Here is an 18,255-nt window from a genome sequence, read left to right as displayed (position 1 = left end):
ATTTTGTTCCTTATGATTGGTGACTTTTGATAAAGGCTCTTCTTAAGCCAGGAGAATATCTTCAATGGACAAAGTGGTTTCAGGATGTAGACCGAGATCATGCCGATTCTAATGCTCGAGTTGGCGCTCCCCAAAACCAAATTACTTTTGACATGTTAACCAGTACACGGCAGTTTGATGTGGTGAAAGCCCACATACAATGCCCTCCCTTATTACATGAGCAATTGAAAGAAGTTGCCCTTGAAGCCTGGGATTGAATTACTCCTCAGGGGGAACCTAAAGGCACCTACACAAAAATATTTCAAGGACCGAATGAAGCCTATGCTGATTTTTTAGCTAGATTGGAAGTTGCTATTTCCCATAGTGTTATTGGAGAAGAAGCCAAAAGGCAACTAGAAAAACTGCTTGCTTATGAGAATGCAAATCAGAAATGTCAAAGAGCTATCACTCCAATTCGTGAGACTGGGACTATTATCGACTATTTGAAGGCTTGTCGCAATTTAGAATCAGAAACTCAAAAAATGCAAATGCTAGCTGAAACAATGGCTGCTGCCTTTAAAAAGGGGAATGAAAGATGTTTTGCACATGGAGATAAAACACATTTAAAAAAGGATTGTCTTAAAAAGCACACACAAAAAATTAAAACTGTTAAAAAACCTCCAGAAATTTGCCCTTCTTGTAAGGGGATACATTGGGGCAGGGAATGTCAGTCTAAATATGTTGTTGAAGGAAAGCCTATTTCGGGATGCTCCAAGCTGGGGACTCCCTAGGTCCCCATCAACAAAAACCAGGGGCAAACTTCATCTTTTCCCTCAAATCCTCAACATCGGCAGTGCTGCCATCAATATACCAGCCCTAAATGATTTTCTCCTTTTTCCTCAAGCAGTCCCTTTTAAAATACCTACCGGACTTTTTGGACCCCTACCCCCACAAACCTTCGGTCTTTTACTTGGCCTATCTAGTCTGACTTCTAAAGGACTTACTGTTCACCCTGGAGTAACTGATTCAAATTATAAGGGAAAAATTCAAATTATGATATCATCTCAGGTATTATGGCAACTTAAAAAGGGAGATAAAATTGCTCAATTACTTCTTTTACCTTCAGTTCAGTTCAGTTCAGTCGCTCAGTCGTGTCCGACTCTCCAAGACCCCATGAATCACAGCACGCCAGGCCTCCCTGTACATCACCAACTCCCGGAGTTCACTCAAACTCATGTCCACAGAGTCGGTGATGCCATCCACCCATCTCATTCGTCCCCTTCTCCTCCCGCCCCCAACCTTTCCCAGCATCAGAGTCTTTTCCAGTGAGTCAACTCGTCTCATGAGGTGGCCAAAGTATTGGAGTTTCAGCTTTAGCATCAGTCCCTCCAATGAACATCCAGGATTGATCTCCTTTAGAATGGACTGGTTGGATCTCCTTGCAGTATAAGGGGCTCTCAAGAGTCTTCTCCAACACCACAGTTCAAAAACATCAATTCTTCGGCAATCAGCTTTCTTTACAGTCCAACTCTCACATCCATACATGACCACGGGAAAAACCATTGCCTTGACTAGACGGACCTTGGTTGGCAAAGTAATGTCTCTGCTTTTTAATATACTATCAAGGTTGGTCATAACTTTCCTTCCAGGGAGCAAGCGTCTTTTAATTTCATGGCTGCAATCAGCATCTGCAGTGATTTTGGAGCCCAGAAAAATAAAGTCTGACACTGTTTCCACTGTTTTTCCATCTATTTCCCATGAAGTGATGGGACCAGATGCCATGATCTTTGTTTTCTGAATGTTGAGCTTCAAGCCAACCTTTTCACTCTCCTCTTTCACTTTCATCAAGAGGCTTTTGAGTTCCTCTTCACTTTCTGCCATAAGGGTAGTGTCATCTGCATATCTGAGGTTATTGATATTTCTCCCAGCAATCTTGATTCCAGCTTGTGCTTCTTCCAGCCCAGCGTTCCTCATGATGTACTCTGCATATAAGTTAAATAAGCAAGGTGACAATATACAACCTTGACGTACACCTTTTCCTATTTGGAACCAGTCTGTTGTTCCATGTACAGTTCTAACTGTTGCTTCCTGACCTGCATACAGGTTTCTCAAGAGGCAGGTCAGGTGGTCTCGGATTCCCGTCTCTTTCAAATGTTCCACAGTTTTACCTTACATGTCTATTAATTCCTCTGATGGTATGAGGACAGATGGATTTGGCAGTACAGATCAAAAACAGTCCTTATGGACATCGATTATATCTGAATATGCCTGACCAAATATAAATATCAAAATTAATGGCAAAAAATTTTCTGGTCTTCTTGATACTGGATCTGATATTACTATTATCTCCAAACATTTATGGCCCATATCTTGACCTATTCAGAGAATTTCTTGCCAGATTGCAGGAGTTTCTCAAACTAAAGTACAAGAGGTTTATCAAAGTGTCCAAATATATCCATGTGAAGGACCAGAATGCCAGCCCACAACATTATGACCTTATGTGATAGATGCAACCCTTAATTTAATAGGAAGAGATTTACTTATGCCATGACAAGCTCAAATATGTATTCCACATTTTTCCTAGGGGCCATTGCTCACTTAACAAACAACGCAATTATTAAAATAACTTGGAAAAGTAACAAACCTATTTGGACAGAGCAGTGGCGCCTTACAAAAGAGAAACTAGAGGCTGCTAAGGAACTTATCGATACACAATTGAAATCGAAACATATTGAGGAATCTTGTTCCCCTTGGAATTCTTCCATTTTTGTAATAAAAATGAAATCTAACAAATGGCATCTCTTAACAGACCTTAGAAAAGTTGATGCATCTATGAAGCCTATGGGGGCATTACAACCAGTAATTCCATCACCCGCCACTATTCCTCAAAACTGGCGTATTATTATTATTTGCAGGATTGCTTTTTTACTATACCTTTTCACCCTCTAGACCGAGAAAGATTTGCCTTCTCTCTTCCTTTTCCTGATCATATCGGGCTTCATAATTGATATCAATGGACTGTATTGCCTCAAGAAATGATGAATTCTCCCACCATGTGTCAATATTATGCAGCCAAAGCCCTTGAACCTGTGAGAAAACAATTTCCTGACTTTCTTGTTATTCATTATATGGATGATATATTGTTTTCAGCTCCATCTGTTTTAGACACTCGATATATGTTTGATATAGCTCAATGATGCTTAAAAGACTCTGGATTAATTATTGCCCCCGAAAAAATTCAAACCTCTATACCTTGCTTAGGATCTATTGTTAATAGACAACATATTACTCCCCAACTAACACAAATTCATATTGATAAATTATCAACCTTGAATGATTTTCAAAAACTTTTAGGTGATATAAACTGGATTAGACTCTCTTTTGGCATTGCAAATTATCAACTGACTAATTTATTTAATACTTGGAAAGGAGATCCTGATTTAATAGCCCTCATTCACTTTCACAAGAGACATGAAAGGAACTCTTTAGTACAAAATAAATTACAAAAACAATTTCTTACTTGTATTAGACTTGAATTTCCTTTAGAGTTGTTTATAATCCCCTCTCTCCATTCTCCCAGCAGACTTCTTGCCCAACAAGAACACCCAATAGAATGGATCTATACCCATTTTAGAGGGACAAAGTCACTTATGCCTTATCTTGATTTAATCACTCTAATAATTATCAATGGGAGAAATAGAACTAAGACTTTGATTGCCTCCGATCCCCATAAAATTGTATTACCTATTAATGAAACTCAATTTGAAAATGCATTACAAACTTCTACCGATTTTCAAATAGCCTTCTTAGACTATTTTGGAAATTTTTCATTTAATTATCCTTCTAATAAACTTTGAAATTTCTTCAAAAATACTAAATTTATTATCTCTCACATTGTTACATCACAACCTATACCTCAAGCTGATGTTTTCTATATAGATGGGACTAAAAACTCTAAAGCCTCATTTTGGTCTCTCAAAAAATATAAAGTCTTTTATACTAAATTTCATTCCACTCAAAAAAATGAATTATATGCTCTTCTTCAGGTTATTCACCTACATCCTTACCCTATTAATATAGTTTCTGACTCCTCATATTCAGTTTTTGTATTAAAAAATATAGAAATGTCTACCATAAATTCTAATCAATCTATTATTCAACAACTTTTTCTTGAGTTACAATCCATTATTATATATAACTCATATTTGAGCACATTCTGGCCTTCCCAGTCCAATGACTCATGGTAAGGAACAAACTGATAAACTTGTTTCTTTTGCTACTCCCGAAGAACACCATGCTCTATTACATAATATTGCTGGCTCCTTACACTAGATTTGGAAAATCCCATACCGCCATGCTAAAGAGATCATTAATAATTGCTCTACTTGTGGACCCCGACAGCTTCGACCCATCTCATAAGGTATCAATCCTTGAGGATTACAACCCAATGAACTATGGCAAATGGATGTAACTCATTGCCCTGAACTTTCTCCATTTTTTTTTTTTTTTGCATGTCTGTATTGATACAAATTCTTCTTTGAGGTGAAGCTACACAACACGTTATAACCCACCTGTTAGCTTGCTTTGCAGTAATGGGAACACCTAGTTCCCTAAAAACAGACAATGGCCCTGCTTATATCTTGAAGCAATTCAAACAAATTTTAGAATCTTTTCTATCAAACATATTACAGGCATTCCTTATAATCCACAAGCACAAGACATAGTGGAACAAGCACATCACACACTGAAACTACAAATAAAAAAATTTAAAAAGGGGGAATACACAGGAACAATCCTATCTTCCCTATCCAGAGCAGACTTTACTAGATTCCAATGCAAGATATTCTTTAATCCTATAATTATTGTTAATACAGCTTTATTTGTTTTAAACTTTTTAAACTTACCACAAGGAGATATCTTGACAAGAGCAGAAAAACATTTTGAGGACTTGAAGGATACTTCTCTTCCTCTGCCCATTTGATATCAAGACGGACTAACTAAACAATGGAAATCTAAGAAATTAATCTTACAGGGAAAGGGGTGTGTTTGTATTTCTCCAGATGGATACAACGAACTCACCTGACTCCCTCTTCGGAACATCCGCCCCAAGGGAGCCTCCGGCGTTCAAAATAAAGATGAAACCAAAAAACCCCCAGGAGGAAGAAATTCCAGTACAGGCCATGGTGGCTCTGAAAATCTCCAAGAAGACCAAAACATTCGGGTTGTGATAAAAGTGATGGAGGAAGTAAAACTGGGCAAAGTGACTGCAGAGTTGGGAGGAGGAACAGGTAGACTCCTGATCAGGTCAACAGAGAAGACATATGAGCTGATGGCATTTGAGCTGAGACCTCAAGGATTAAAAGGAGTCAATCATAGGAAGAGCTGTGGGAAAAGGGGCTGGGGCAATAGCAAGTGCAAAGGCCCTGAGGTGAGAGCGTGTCTGGTGTGTTGGGAAGCAGAAGGAAGACCCGTGGGGCTGGAGGGGCCTGATGGAGAGGGAGACTAGGAGGAGGTGGGAGACGGGGTAGGGGCTGGGGTGGCAGAAAATGGTTTGGATCACACGGATGTCTTGGGGCTCACAGTCAGGATTTTAGCTTCTCCTCTGAGCCAGCTGGCAGTGGAGCAAGGGGAGAGTTTGAGCAGAGGAGAGTCAGAAAATGATATAACTTCGTTTCTAAAGAATCCCCTGCTTGACAGGTCAGTCTCCCCACAGGAAAAAACTGAAGAGATTAAAATTTCCTGCAGCTGAAACCATCAGCAAAAGCAAAAGAATCCATCCCTGGGCATTGAAAGTGTGATTCATAACTGAACACATGGGTTCAGGGGTCAAGTCTCCATCAGTTGCTTTGTGACCTTGGATCAGTGTGGTTCTCAGCTAGGGTTGATTCTGCCTCCAAGGGACACTGGACAATGGAGAAAATTTTGGTTGTAGCGACTGAGATGAAGGTAGTGGGGGTGCGACTGGTACCTAATGGTCAGAGGTCAGGGATGCTGCTAAACATCTTGTAGTACATAAGTCAGCCCCCACAGGAAATAATTTTCCCACCTAAGATGTCAAATAGTGTCAAAGTTAAGAAACTGGCTTAGATAAATCCCTTAATCTTCTTGAACTTCTTTAATCCATAAAATGGAAGTAATAATTCCCCTGGGGTTATCAACAGGATTAAAGAGTTGATTTATTTGGCTATAGACAGAATATTTTCCTTCCCTCCCCTGCCAAATTCAACTGTTGAAACCTAATCCCCAGTGTGATGGTGTTAAGAGGCAGTGCTTTGGGAGTTGACTAGGTCATGAGGGTGGAACCCTCATCAGTGGGATTAGTGCCCTTGTAAAAGACCTCACAGAACTCCCTTGCCACTTCTACCATGTGACTACACAGTCAGATGACAACCAGGCTGTCTGTGAAACAGGAAACAGCCCCCCAACAGATGCTAGATCTGCTGGTGCCTTGATCTTGGACTTCACAGCCTCCAGAATAGGGAGACATAAATACTCAGCCTGTGGTATTTTTGTCATAGCAGCATGAACAACTGAAACACCATTTAAAGCAAGGACCGGCAAACTTCTGCAGAAGGCCAGACAGTAAATATTTTCGGCTTTGGAGGCCATATGATGTCTGTTCTAAGTATTCAAATCTGCTATGGTATCATGAAAGCAGCCCTAGATAATACAGAAATGAATACGTGTGACTAAACCTTTATTTTTGGACCCTGAAAATTTCATATAATCTTCACGTGTCATAAAATCTTCTGCTTGGTTTATGCAACTATTTAAAAACATAAGAGCTGTGCTCAGCTCACAGGCTAGATGAAAAACAGGTGGCAGGCTAGATTTGGTGTGCCCAAGTTCGCCAGCCCCTGAGTTTAAAAATTTAACAGGAATCTGAGCACTAGTGAGGATTCAGGAAACGTGGGTTACTATTGAGAAAGTACAAGAACGTGGCTCCTGGAGTCTGGAACCGGTTTGACCCAGCTACGACACATCATTCTCTCGTCGGACCTAGATAATCTTACACATCACTGACTCCAGTCCCTCTGAGACTGATAAAAGGAGCTGAAGTGAGGACACTGTAACTTTATTTAAGTGCAAAGCCACTTGCCACCCACAAAATACCAAGCATCCCCTTCTCTTGCTAAAGAAATGGCTACTTCTTACCTGATCACAGAATTGTCCCCAGGTTGGTTTTTTTTGTTTCTGTTCGCTTTGTTTTTGGCTGAGCTGGGGCATCCTTAGTTGCCCTGTGGCATGGGAGATCTTACTTCCCGACCAGGGATCGAACCCACATCTCCAGTATTGCAAGGTAGATTCTTAGCCACTGGACCACCAGTTTCTGACAGCACCCAACCTAAAGCAAACCCTGCTTCCTTAGGTCCCCACCCCCACCCCAAATGCCCCAACCAAAGTCCAAATAGTGAGAGGCTCTTTCTAATATCTCTGAGTTCTTTGTCACTGCCCACAGTGTGTGTTTTTCCTCACTGCAACAATGATAACCAACTCAGCCTGTTTAACTACAAATGCACTTTGGCCACGTGGAGGAAGGGTCTAGACTCCAGCTCTGGCCCTTTCCCTGTCTCACCCCAAGGGCTTGGGGAAGTCTCTTCCCTTCTCCACTCTGGGCTGTTCTTTTCCTGCTGGTACCACGAGGGAGCAGGGTTCCACGGTGGCTGACTGTAGTTTTTACTGTGCCTAAGGCTGGGATCTGAAGGCTAAATTCAGATTGTCTCACCCTGGGCCATGGGAACAAGGGCCTCAGGGCTCCCATGGTGGGAGCTCACATTCAAATGCAAAGCCTGAGGCTGGAGTCCAGGGCACTAAAGCAGGAAGTGAAGGGTTGTTCATAGGACACTGATGCTGGGGTCGGGGTGATGCAGAGTCACTCCCTGGGGGGCTGACCAGACAGGGAGAACTCTGACCCAGTGACTCCCAGCCGCCACCCACCTCTCACTCACTCTGTACTCTTCTTACTTGGTCAGGAAAGGCTGTCCCGCAGCATCAGATACTTGCAAAGCTCACCAGCATCTCAGGTATAACCACAGCCTGCCCTCCTTAGCCCTGCATGAACATTAGAATGTCCTGAGAAAGCCCTGGATGAACATTAGAATGTCCTGAGAAAGCCCAGGCCCCACTCCGGAGGTTCTGGCTTAGAGGCTCTGGGGCCTCAGTATTTTTTGAAAGCTTTACAGGTGGTTCTGTTGTGCAGCCAGGACTGAGAAAGCATCCCTGAAGGTAGAGATGTGGAACTGATGTCTCCAGTGGCTGCCCATGACCCTACAGTGTGGGGGTGGGGGTGTGCTCACCAGTTTGCCACAGTCTCCACCTGGCCCCTTTCTCATCCCTGGAACATGGTCGTTGCCAGCATCAGATCTGGAGAGCCCAATATAAAACCCTAGGGCTGCAGACAAGGCACGCATGCATGCTAAGTTGCTTCATTCGTGTCCGACTCTTTGCAATCCCATGGACTGTAGCCCACCAAGCTCCTCTGTCCATGGGATTCTCCAGGTAAGAACACTGGAGCAGGTTGCCATTCCCTCCTCCAGGGTATCTTCCCGACCCAGGGATCAAAACTGGGTCTCCTGCATTGCGGGCATATTCTTCACTGTCTGTGCCACCAGGGAAGTCCACAGACAAAGCAGAGGAGGCTATTCACACACACACACACACACACACACACACACACACACACACACAACTGTAAACAGTAGTTACTGGTGGCAATTAAGATTAGGAAGGAGGGAGTTTACTTTTTCTTTATGCAAATTAGTTCCATTCCATTAATAATGTGAAACAATTTGATACCGAGTATTATTTCTCTCTAATAACGATGCCTTTAACACAGCCTTTGACTGTGTGGATCACGATAAACTATGGAAAATTCTGAAAGAGACGGGAATACTAAACCACCTGACCTGCCTCTTGAGAAACCTGTATGCAGGTCAGGAAGCAACAGTTAGAACTGGACATGGAACAACAGACTGGTTCCAAACAGGAAAAGGAGTACATCAAGGCTGTATATTGTCACCCTGCTTATTTAACCTATATGCAGAGTACATCATGAGAAACGATGGGCTGGAGGAAGCATAAGCTGGAATCAAGATTGCTGGGAGAAATATCAATAACCTCAGATATGCAGATAATATCACCCTTATGGCAGAAAGCGAAGAACTAAAGAGCCTCTTGATGAAAGTGAAAGAGGAGAGTGAAAAAGTTGGCTTAAAGCTCAACATTCAGAAAACTAAGATCATGGCATCCAGTCCCATCACTTCATGATGGGGAAACAGTGGAAACATTGGCTGACTTTATTTTTCTGGGCTCTAAAATCACTGCAGATGATGATCGCAGCCATGAAATTAAACGACGCTTACTCCTTGAAAGGAAGGTTATGACCAACCTAGATAGCACATTAAAAAGAAAAGACATTACTTTGTCAACAAAAGTCCGTCTAGTCAAGGCTATGATTTTTCCAGTGGTCATGTATGGATGTGAGAGTTGGACTGTAAAGAAAGCTGAGCACTGAAGAATTGATGCTTTTGAACTGTGGTGCTGGAGAAGACTCTTGAGAGTCCCTTGGACTGCAAGAAGGTCCAACCAGTCCATCCTAAAGGAGATCAGTACTGGGTTTTCATTGGAAGGACTGGTGTTGGAGCTGAAACTCCAATACTTTGGCCACCTGATGCGAAGCGCTGACTCACTGGAAAAGACCCTGATGCTGGGAAGATCAAGGGCAGGAGAAGAAGGGGACGACAAGGATGAGATGGTTGTATGGCATCACTGACTCGATGGACATGGGTTTGAGTGAACTCCGGGAGTTGGTGATGGACAGGGAGGCCTGGCATGCTGCGGTTCATGGGGTCGCAGAGTCAGACACGACTGAGTGACTGAACTGAATAACGATGATAAAATCAATGAAGATGAAGTAGAAAAAAAAATTGGAAAACCAAGTTGCTACTCAGCCCCTCATCCCTTTGCTTCCTGTGACCATGGTGACCCACGTGACCACATGAAAACAGGCCAAAGTCTCCAAAGATTGTAACTTCCCTGGGTTCAGAAATCACTTGCTAGTTAGGAGCTTGGTGTTTATGTAAGGTCTTATTCAAATAATAACAATCCTGGAGCTGGTATCGGGCAGGGGGAACTGAACGTTCACATTTCTAATCTTACAGCAGTCTGGGAACAACCTGGGAGAGCTGGGCAGGGTTATTACCTTCCTCTTTACACCTGGGGAAACTGAGGCCCAGACAGACAGGGTAAGGTTGGGATTGGGATGACCCAATTGAATTTTTTTTGGCAGAGTTTTTAATGGCAGAGTTGGGCTTGTTCCCAGGACTGCTGATTTGCCACTCCCGAGTCTCGCCCCATCTCCAAAGGCACCTACCTGGCTCGAACCTAGAATTGCTAACTATAATGTAACCTCGCCAGCATGACTGAAATATTCTTGAAGTTTGGCACATGGAAGGCCCTTAGGAAAGAGTTCTTGTATCAAATTTGGAAAAGAGCACCCCAGGGAGAACAAAGACCCCCAGGTCAGGTAGGTTTATACCTGTTCATTTATTTAACACTCACAACCACTTGGGCAGTGAGGATTTATATCTCCATTTTATATATTAGGAAACTGAGGCTTAGAGCAGTTCAGTAACTGGTTTATTAATTAATTGATTCCACACATTTATCGATCACCTACTACATGCCAAACAGTGTTCTAGGTGAAGAATACTATAGTTTACAGCAACGAAAAGTATGGACATAAGCTCCCTTGGAACCTGGAGTCCATGGAGATGGGTAATCAACAAATAAATCCTTCTCTATTAGGAGTCATGGGAAACTTCAATCTGAATCAAGGTATAGGGTCTTATTACCCACTCTTTCCGATTCTTGGAACCCTTATACTGGTTTTTACATAATGACAACTGTATAACTGCCATGTATTACCCACATCTGTGTGCCAGGATCTCATTTCTGATGTACGCTTCACAATGATATACACAAAATGGGAGATTTTGTCCTCATTTTACAGATGAGAAAAGAGCCTCGGGAAGAGGCCCCTCTCCCAGCCTCATAAATGAAGAGGGAAGGAGAGGGCAGTGCTTAGCTCAGCTGACAAGACCGCTTTTGGAATGATGGCATCTTCGGCATCCCTAAAGGAAAGACACGGGTTTTTTTCTTTCTTTTTAGTTAATTTATTTGGCTGTGCTGGGTCTTCGTTGCGGCTCGAGGGCTCTTTAAGTGCAGCATGTGGGATCTAGTTCCCTGACCAAGGATCGAACCCAGGATCGAACTGCATTGGGAGCATAGTCTTAGCCACTGAACTACCAGGGAGGTCCGGAGCCAGCCTTCTTTGGGCAGAAAAAAGGAGGGGAAAGCGTTGTAGAGTTTAGGTTCAAAAGCCTGGTGGTCCCCTTACTGGCTGAGGGGCTTTGGGCAAATACTTCACCATTCTGTGCATCAGTTTCACCCTCTGTGAAATGGGCCACCCCTTCAGGGATGAAGTGCAGGATCTAATCAGAGCCACCACCCATGCGTCCCTGGTCCCCCAGGCAGTGCAAGGAGCCAAGTGTGTAACAGAACTGCAGAGAAGCAGCAGGGCTGCCCTCCAAGACTGAGGACCCCCAGGGTCTTGTCCAGCAAGCCCTGCCCTGCCCCAGGCTCTATTTCGTCCTGGCACGTGCCTGTGAGCACAGAGTCCAGATTCAGACAAAACTCGGCAACTAACGCACCATGTTGCTTTGGGCAAATCATTTTGCCTCTCTGACCCTCAGTCTCTTCATCTGTAAGATGGGGATGATCTTCTTCGTAGTATGGTTATGAAGACTAAAGGAGCGAATGGATCTGAAAAATTTAGCAGAGGCACAGGGTGCCTTTCGAAAATGGCAGCTTGCATCACCCTCGCTGTTGTTGCTCTGGGTTCCCCTCAGGGACCTCGAGCCTCCAGGAGCCTCCCCGCCCCTGTCCTGGCCCCTGACCAGAGTCTCCACTCTGTCTACCCCTGCCCTCACCTCCTGCCACCAGGACAGAACACAGAAACTGGATGAAAGGGAACGTCTCTTGGCCCTGGAATTACCTGGTTTAGGTCTGAGGGCTGATCATTAACCAAGCCCTCCTCTCTGATCCCACCGCCTACGAAAGCAGGTGTCTGCCCCTGCCCCCAGCCCCCAGGGTCTCCTGCCTCCTGACATCCTGCAGAGTAAGGGGAGAGACTCTGGATCTCACTTATGTACCTGAAGCATGTGTGTGACCTTCTCAAGTTCCTTCCCCTTCCTAAGTCTCAGGTTTTACTTCTTCTTTCACACAATTGGCTTTCACACTTTTTTTTTTCCCCCTTTGCCACTAGACTCTTGTGGGTTGGGGGGGGGGGTGATTTCTGTGGGAGGTAAATCAACAGAAGAGCACAGGCTGTAAAGTCAACCAGACTGGATTCAAAATACCAGAGCTGCTGTTTTGACCTTGGGGACTACAATCAACCGCTTTTTCAGTTTCCCCTTCCTTTTCCATTCCTCTAAATGAGGTCAATGCTAGTTCCATGTCATTCAGAGGTAAGGCCCTAAGATGAGACCTGCTTAGCACAAAGTAAGCGCTCAGCAAACATCGGAGACGGTCACTTGGAAGCTCAGGGTATAAAGTACATAAAGAGGGAGCAGCTGGGTTGAAATGAGAGAAGGAGCACAGTTAACTACTTGCTGCCACCCCACAATGAGTATGAGGCTGTCTCTTGGAGTCCCAAGACTCAGGGGAAACAGTTTGAAAACTGACAAAGCCAATGCTGAAAAGTGAAAGTGTTAGTTGCTCAGTTGTGTCTGACTCTTTGTGACCCCACGGACTGTAACCTGTCAAATTCCTCTGTCCATGGGATTCTCTGGGCAATAATACTGGAGAGGGTAGCCATGCCCTTCTCCAGGGGATCTTCCCAACCCAGGGATCGAACCTGGTCTCCTGCATTGCAGGCAGATTCTTTACTGTCTGAGCCAATAGTAGGCATCAGCTAGGGAATACTCGAGATCTGAATACTATGGTCCACAGGCTGAATCCTGCCTGCTGCCTGCCAGCTATGGTTTTAATATTTTTAAGTGGATGGAAAAAAATTGGTAGAAAAATAATATTTTGTGATGTAAAAATTATACAAGGTTTTAATTTCAGCACCTACAAGCAAAATTTCATTGGCTCACAGCCACCTCCACTCATTTACATATAATCTATGGATGGTTTCTCCCTGCAAGGGCAGAGTTTGAGTGGTTGTGACAGAGTGGCCAGCAAAGGGTTAAATATGTTACTGTCTTGTCATTTACAGAAAGAGTTTGCTGACCCCTGCTATAGAACAGCTCTTCCTGCCCACATGGAAGACTTTGACCTTGTATAGATCACAGCTTTGCTACTTTATCAACAATGTGATTGATTCTGGACATACCATGTCACCTCTCTGAACCTCACCTGTAAAGGACTTATAACTATTTCTAGCTTTCAGGGCTGTAGTGAAAATAAAGTAAGCAAGACCCTTTACTGCATGATGGAGAAATGCCCGTATCACAGTAAGTGACATTAACTTAGATGGTGTGTGCATGGGTGCTCAGTCGCTCAGTTGTGTCCAACTCTGCGACCACATGGACTGTAGCCCCCAGTCTCCTGGAATTTTCCAGGCAAGAATATTGGTGTGGGTTGCCATGCCCTCCAGGGGTCGAATCTATGTCTCCTGCAGCTTCTGCATTGGTAGGCAGATTCTTTACCACTGAGCCTCCTGGGAAGCCAACTTAGATGGTACATGAATCAGTGTTTAGATTTTTAACAGATAGGTAATTATTTTCACATTTATTAAAAAAAAATAGCACAACACAAGGCTCATGGTTTGTTGTGTGTGTTGGGGTAAATGACCGAAAGCTACTGGGGCAGACCTACCATCTCAGCTCTCAACGCACACCTTCCATCTTTGGCTCCCAGGTCACATCTCTCATCTGCAGAATCCTATTCACATCTCAGCCAGATGGAGTAGGAAGCAGGCAGGGGAGGACCAAAAGCTGCACACACCCTTCCCACTCATACCCCATTGGCTAATCGTGATCACATGACCATATCTAATTGCGAGGGAAGCTGAGACAGTCAACCTTTTTCCTGCACAGTCATGTGCCAAGGTGGGGGTTCTGTTATTAAAACTGCAAAGGAAGAATTAAGATCGCAACCTCTGCCTTCTTATATACCAATTTAAAAACCTCCTTTTGAAACACATCTGTGTAAACAAAAAGAAAGACATTTTAAAGCAGACAGGATATGGCAGCCATTTTGAAATTAGGAAGGGAAGACCAAGGGTATCACAGAGAAGCCGATGAGCAGTCTTGACACCCCTGTGACTGTGCAATGACCTGGCACTGACCTTCTCTGGCAAGGAAGATAACCCTTTGTTCTTTAAGTTACTTGCAGACAGGCATCCTCTTATCTGCAGCCAAAAGAATCCTCACTGATGCCGCTGATTCCACGGGGACGGGAGCGGGCTCTGTAGCCAGGCTGCCTGGGTGCAAAGCTGGGCTCTGCCATTTGCATGCGGTGTGACTCGGGGAAGTCAGTTCTCCTCTCTGAGCCCTCATTTAGTCATTTAAAGACATGGCAGCCACTTGTATTTCGTCGCCTTTAGAACACAATTTCTGAGATTTAACTGAATCTAATTCCTCAGCTCACAGTAGGTTCTCATTCTCTGTTGCACGAGGCCACTCTTATTGATTTATTAATTTGGTCCCTTTTATCCCCATTTCCCAATTCCATCCTTTTCAGAGCAACCCCTCTGATGCATTGAATGTGTAGCTTTTCCTTTGTTTATGTTCTTGCAAAATGTTTTATCTTTTGTAAGTATTTTTAATTTACATAATGGTATTGTGTTCTCTTGGGTTGGCCCAGACATTCGTTTGGGTTTTTTCATAAGGTGTTATGGGCTTCCCTCATAGCTCAGTTGGTAAAGAATCCTCCTGCAATGCAGGAGACCCCGGTTCAATTCCTGTGTCAGGAAGATATGCAGGAGAAGGGATAGGCTACCCACTCCAGTATCCTGGGCTTTGCTGTGGCTCAGCTGGTAAAGAATCTGCCTGCAATGCGGAAGACATGGGTTCGATCCCTGGGTTGGAAAGATCCCCTGGAGAAGGGAAAGGCTACCAACTCCAGTATACTGGCCTAGAGAATTCCATGGACTCTATAGTCCATGGGGTCGCAAAGAGTCGGACATGACTGAACAAATTTCACTTTCACAAGGTGTTACTGAAAGCCCAGTGAACTTTTGGGCCAAACCAATATAACTCATTCTGGCTTTCCTTATCACAGCTAGGTTTTATGAGATTTATATAATTATGTGTGCATGCTAAGTTGCTTCAGTCGTGTCCGACTCTGTGACCCTATGGACTGTAGCCCACCAGGCTCCTCTGTCCATGGCATTCTCATGGCAAGAGTACTAGAGTGGGTTGTCATGCCCTCCTCCAGAGGATCTTCTTGACCCAGGGATCAAACCCACATTCCTTGTGGCTCCTGCATTACAAGCGTATTCTTGACCATTGAGCCAACAGGGAAGCCTTATATAACTTTATGTCCCTCTGAATCTTTGCTCCACAAAGCAGTACGGTGCTCAGTGAGGGTGCCCTCCACAATCTACCTCCTCCATTACTGGCTGCTGCTGCTGCTAAGTAACATCAGTCGTGTCCAACTCTGTGCGACCCTGTAGATGGCAGCCCACCAGGCTCCCCTGTCCCTGGAATTCTCCAGGCAAGAACACTGGAGTGGGTTGCCATTTCCTTCTCCAATGCATGAAAAGTGAAAGTGAAGTTGCTCAGTCATGTCTGACTCTTAGTGACCCCATGGACTGTAGCTTACCAGGCTCCTCTGTCCGTGGGATTTCCCAGGTAAGAGTACTGGAGCCATTACTAGCAGTGCTGGCCATATCTGAACCCTGGCCCTGACCCAGCATACCACAGGGACTGCTGCACTAAAGATGGTCACATGACATGTGTCTCCTTCTGGACTTTTGGTACTTGCATTCAGGGCCAAATTTCTGCATTCCAGGGTATATGCATGCTTAATTTGATTAAATATTTGCAGAATGCCCTTAGGAAAGGCTGATCGTTCACACTGTCTAGAAGCAAAGAGTTCCAGTGGTCCCCATTCCTGCCAACACTGGGCAATCTCCAGCCTTCTTATTTTTGCCAATCTCACTGAAGTACATTTCATTGTTGTTTCAGTTTACATAGTACCAACTTCATATGGCTGTTTTGAGAGGCCAAGGAGGTAATGCACGTAAAGTGTTTAACTCACTGCTTAGTACACAGTAAATGCTCAATAAATGCACTTTAAAAAAAGGTACAGTGGCTTGATTTAGCTAATAATGCTACTCTCATTATTAAACTTGGCACATAGTAGGTGTTCAATAAATGCATCCCCTCTGCCTTCCCCTACCCTGTTTGATCATCCCCACTCCCACTCCCCTACCTGGTGGAGTTGCTCCCAGTCCCTTCCCACAGACTCACCCTCAGTCTCTTCACTCTCCCAGCTGAGGTCCTTATGAGACTCCCTGTGGCCGAAGAGACTCTTCAAGATGGCATTGGCGATGGGCAGCATCATGGCTGTAGAGGCAGTGTTGCTCAGCCACATGGACAGAAACGAGGTGGTCACCATCATCCCCAGGATGAGCCTGGGGACAGAGGGAGTTAGGGGCAGATCTAGAACCAGGGGCCCTGGTCCCAGTTTGCATCCCACTTGTCTACAGATGGAAAGTCAAGGCCTAGCAAAGACAAGCCAGTGACCAATGGAAACCAAATCCACTCACCATGCTTATTCTAGTTCTTAAGGAAATTGACGAGGTGTATGTAAGTTAACTGACGTCAAGTACCCAAGGTAAAATAGTTCTGGAGGGGCACCAACCCTAAATTTTCTCTTCTTTGCCTCCAAATCCTTGATGGCTTCCATCGCAGAAAAAAAGATGCCTTGACACCAAGATTTCTCACTGTTTTACCCTAAACAGTCTTTCCACCCTCCTCTCCTTTGTCCCTTCTTCCCAGGTACCCCTCTCAGGCTCTGCTGAATTTCCCATCAGCCCCCAAACATGCCTTGATGCCCTGACTGCCTGCCATCACTTGGTCTTTCCCACCAACAGGAATCTAAATTTAGTGTTTTTTTTTTCCTTTACATTGAACTTTTAATCCACCTGTAGTTTATTTAGATGCATAGACAGCGTATTAAAAAGCAGAGACATTACTTTGTCAACAAAGGTCCATCTAGTCAAGGCTATGGTTTTTCCAGTAGTCATGTATGGATGTGAGAGTTGGACTGTAAAGAAAGCTGAGCACTGAAGAATTGATGTTTTTGAACTGTGGTGTTGGAGAAGACTCTTGAGAGTCCCTTGGAATGCAAGGAGATCCAACCAGTCCATCCTAAAGGAGATCAGTCCTGGGTGTTCATTGGAAGGACTGATGTTGAAGCTGAAACTCTAATACTTTGGCCACCTGATGCGAAGAGCTGACTCATTTGAAAAGACTCTCATGCTGGGAAAGATAGAAGGCAGGAGAAGGGGATGACAGAGGATAAGATGGTTGGATAGCATCACAGACTCAATGGACATGAGTTTGGATAAACTCCAGGAGTTGGTGCTGGACAGGGAGGCTTGGCGTGCTGCGGTTCATGGGGTTGCAAAGAATTAGACATGACTGAATGACTGAACTGAACTGATACAGCAAAGTCAATACTAAGAAGATAAAAAAAAAAAAAGAATCAGTTACACCAATATCTACCATTTATTGAACCCTTCCCTTCTCTGCAGATCTAGATTTCTTCCAGATTATTTACTCTGTATTTTAAAAATCTATTTCTGAATGAGTGTCACACTGTTTTCACTGTTATAACTTTAAAACCTTGAATATTCATTGGAAGGACTGTTGCTGAAGCTCCAATACTTTGGCAACCTGATAAGAAGACCCGATTCATTGGAAAAGACCCTGATGCTGGGAAAGATTGAAGGCAGGAGGAGAAGGAGATGACAGAGGTTGAGATGGTTGGATGGCATTATTGATTCAATGAACATGAGTTTGAGCAAACTGCAGGATATAGTAAAGGACAGGAGAGCCTGGTGTGCAGCAGTCCATGAGGTCACAAAGAGTCGGGCATGACTCAGTGACTGAATAACAACAACAAATTTTAAAACGTGTTTGATAGTAGCCTCATCCTCTCTTCAGTGTCAGATATAACCTCCTCCAGGAGGAAGTCACCTGGGCTGCATCCAGCTTCTCATCCTCATTTGCTGCCCACGTGGCAGCCAAGAGGGATTTT

General features: G+C 44.1%; 1 protein-coding gene across 12 annotated transcripts in view; it reads right to left on the bottom strand.

Annotated features, from left to right (window-relative positions):
• The window catches only part of SLC13A3 (solute carrier family 13 member 3), a 109,495-nt gene that overhangs the window by 35,089 nt on the left and 56,151 nt on the right, over window positions 1-18,255 (bottom strand). For all 12 annotated transcript variants that reach the window (XM_088843723.1, XM_088843720.1, XM_088843713.1 and 9 more), the window contains one exon: window positions 16,461-16,624. In XM_088843723.1, the coding sequence (XP_088699849.1) occupies window positions 16,461-16,624 (164 nt within the window). The remainder of the gene's footprint in view (window positions 1-16,460; window positions 16,625-18,255) is intronic.

This window comes from Moschus berezovskii, chromosome 15, assembly GCF_049115385.1.
Source record: "Moschus berezovskii isolate FMDL1 chromosome 15, NW_MosBer_1.0, whole genome shotgun sequence".
NCBI classification, from domain to species: domain Eukaryota; kingdom Metazoa; phylum Chordata; class Mammalia; order Artiodactyla; family Moschidae; genus Moschus; species Moschus berezovskii.
This window is presented reverse-complemented; position numbering and strand designations above follow the sequence as displayed.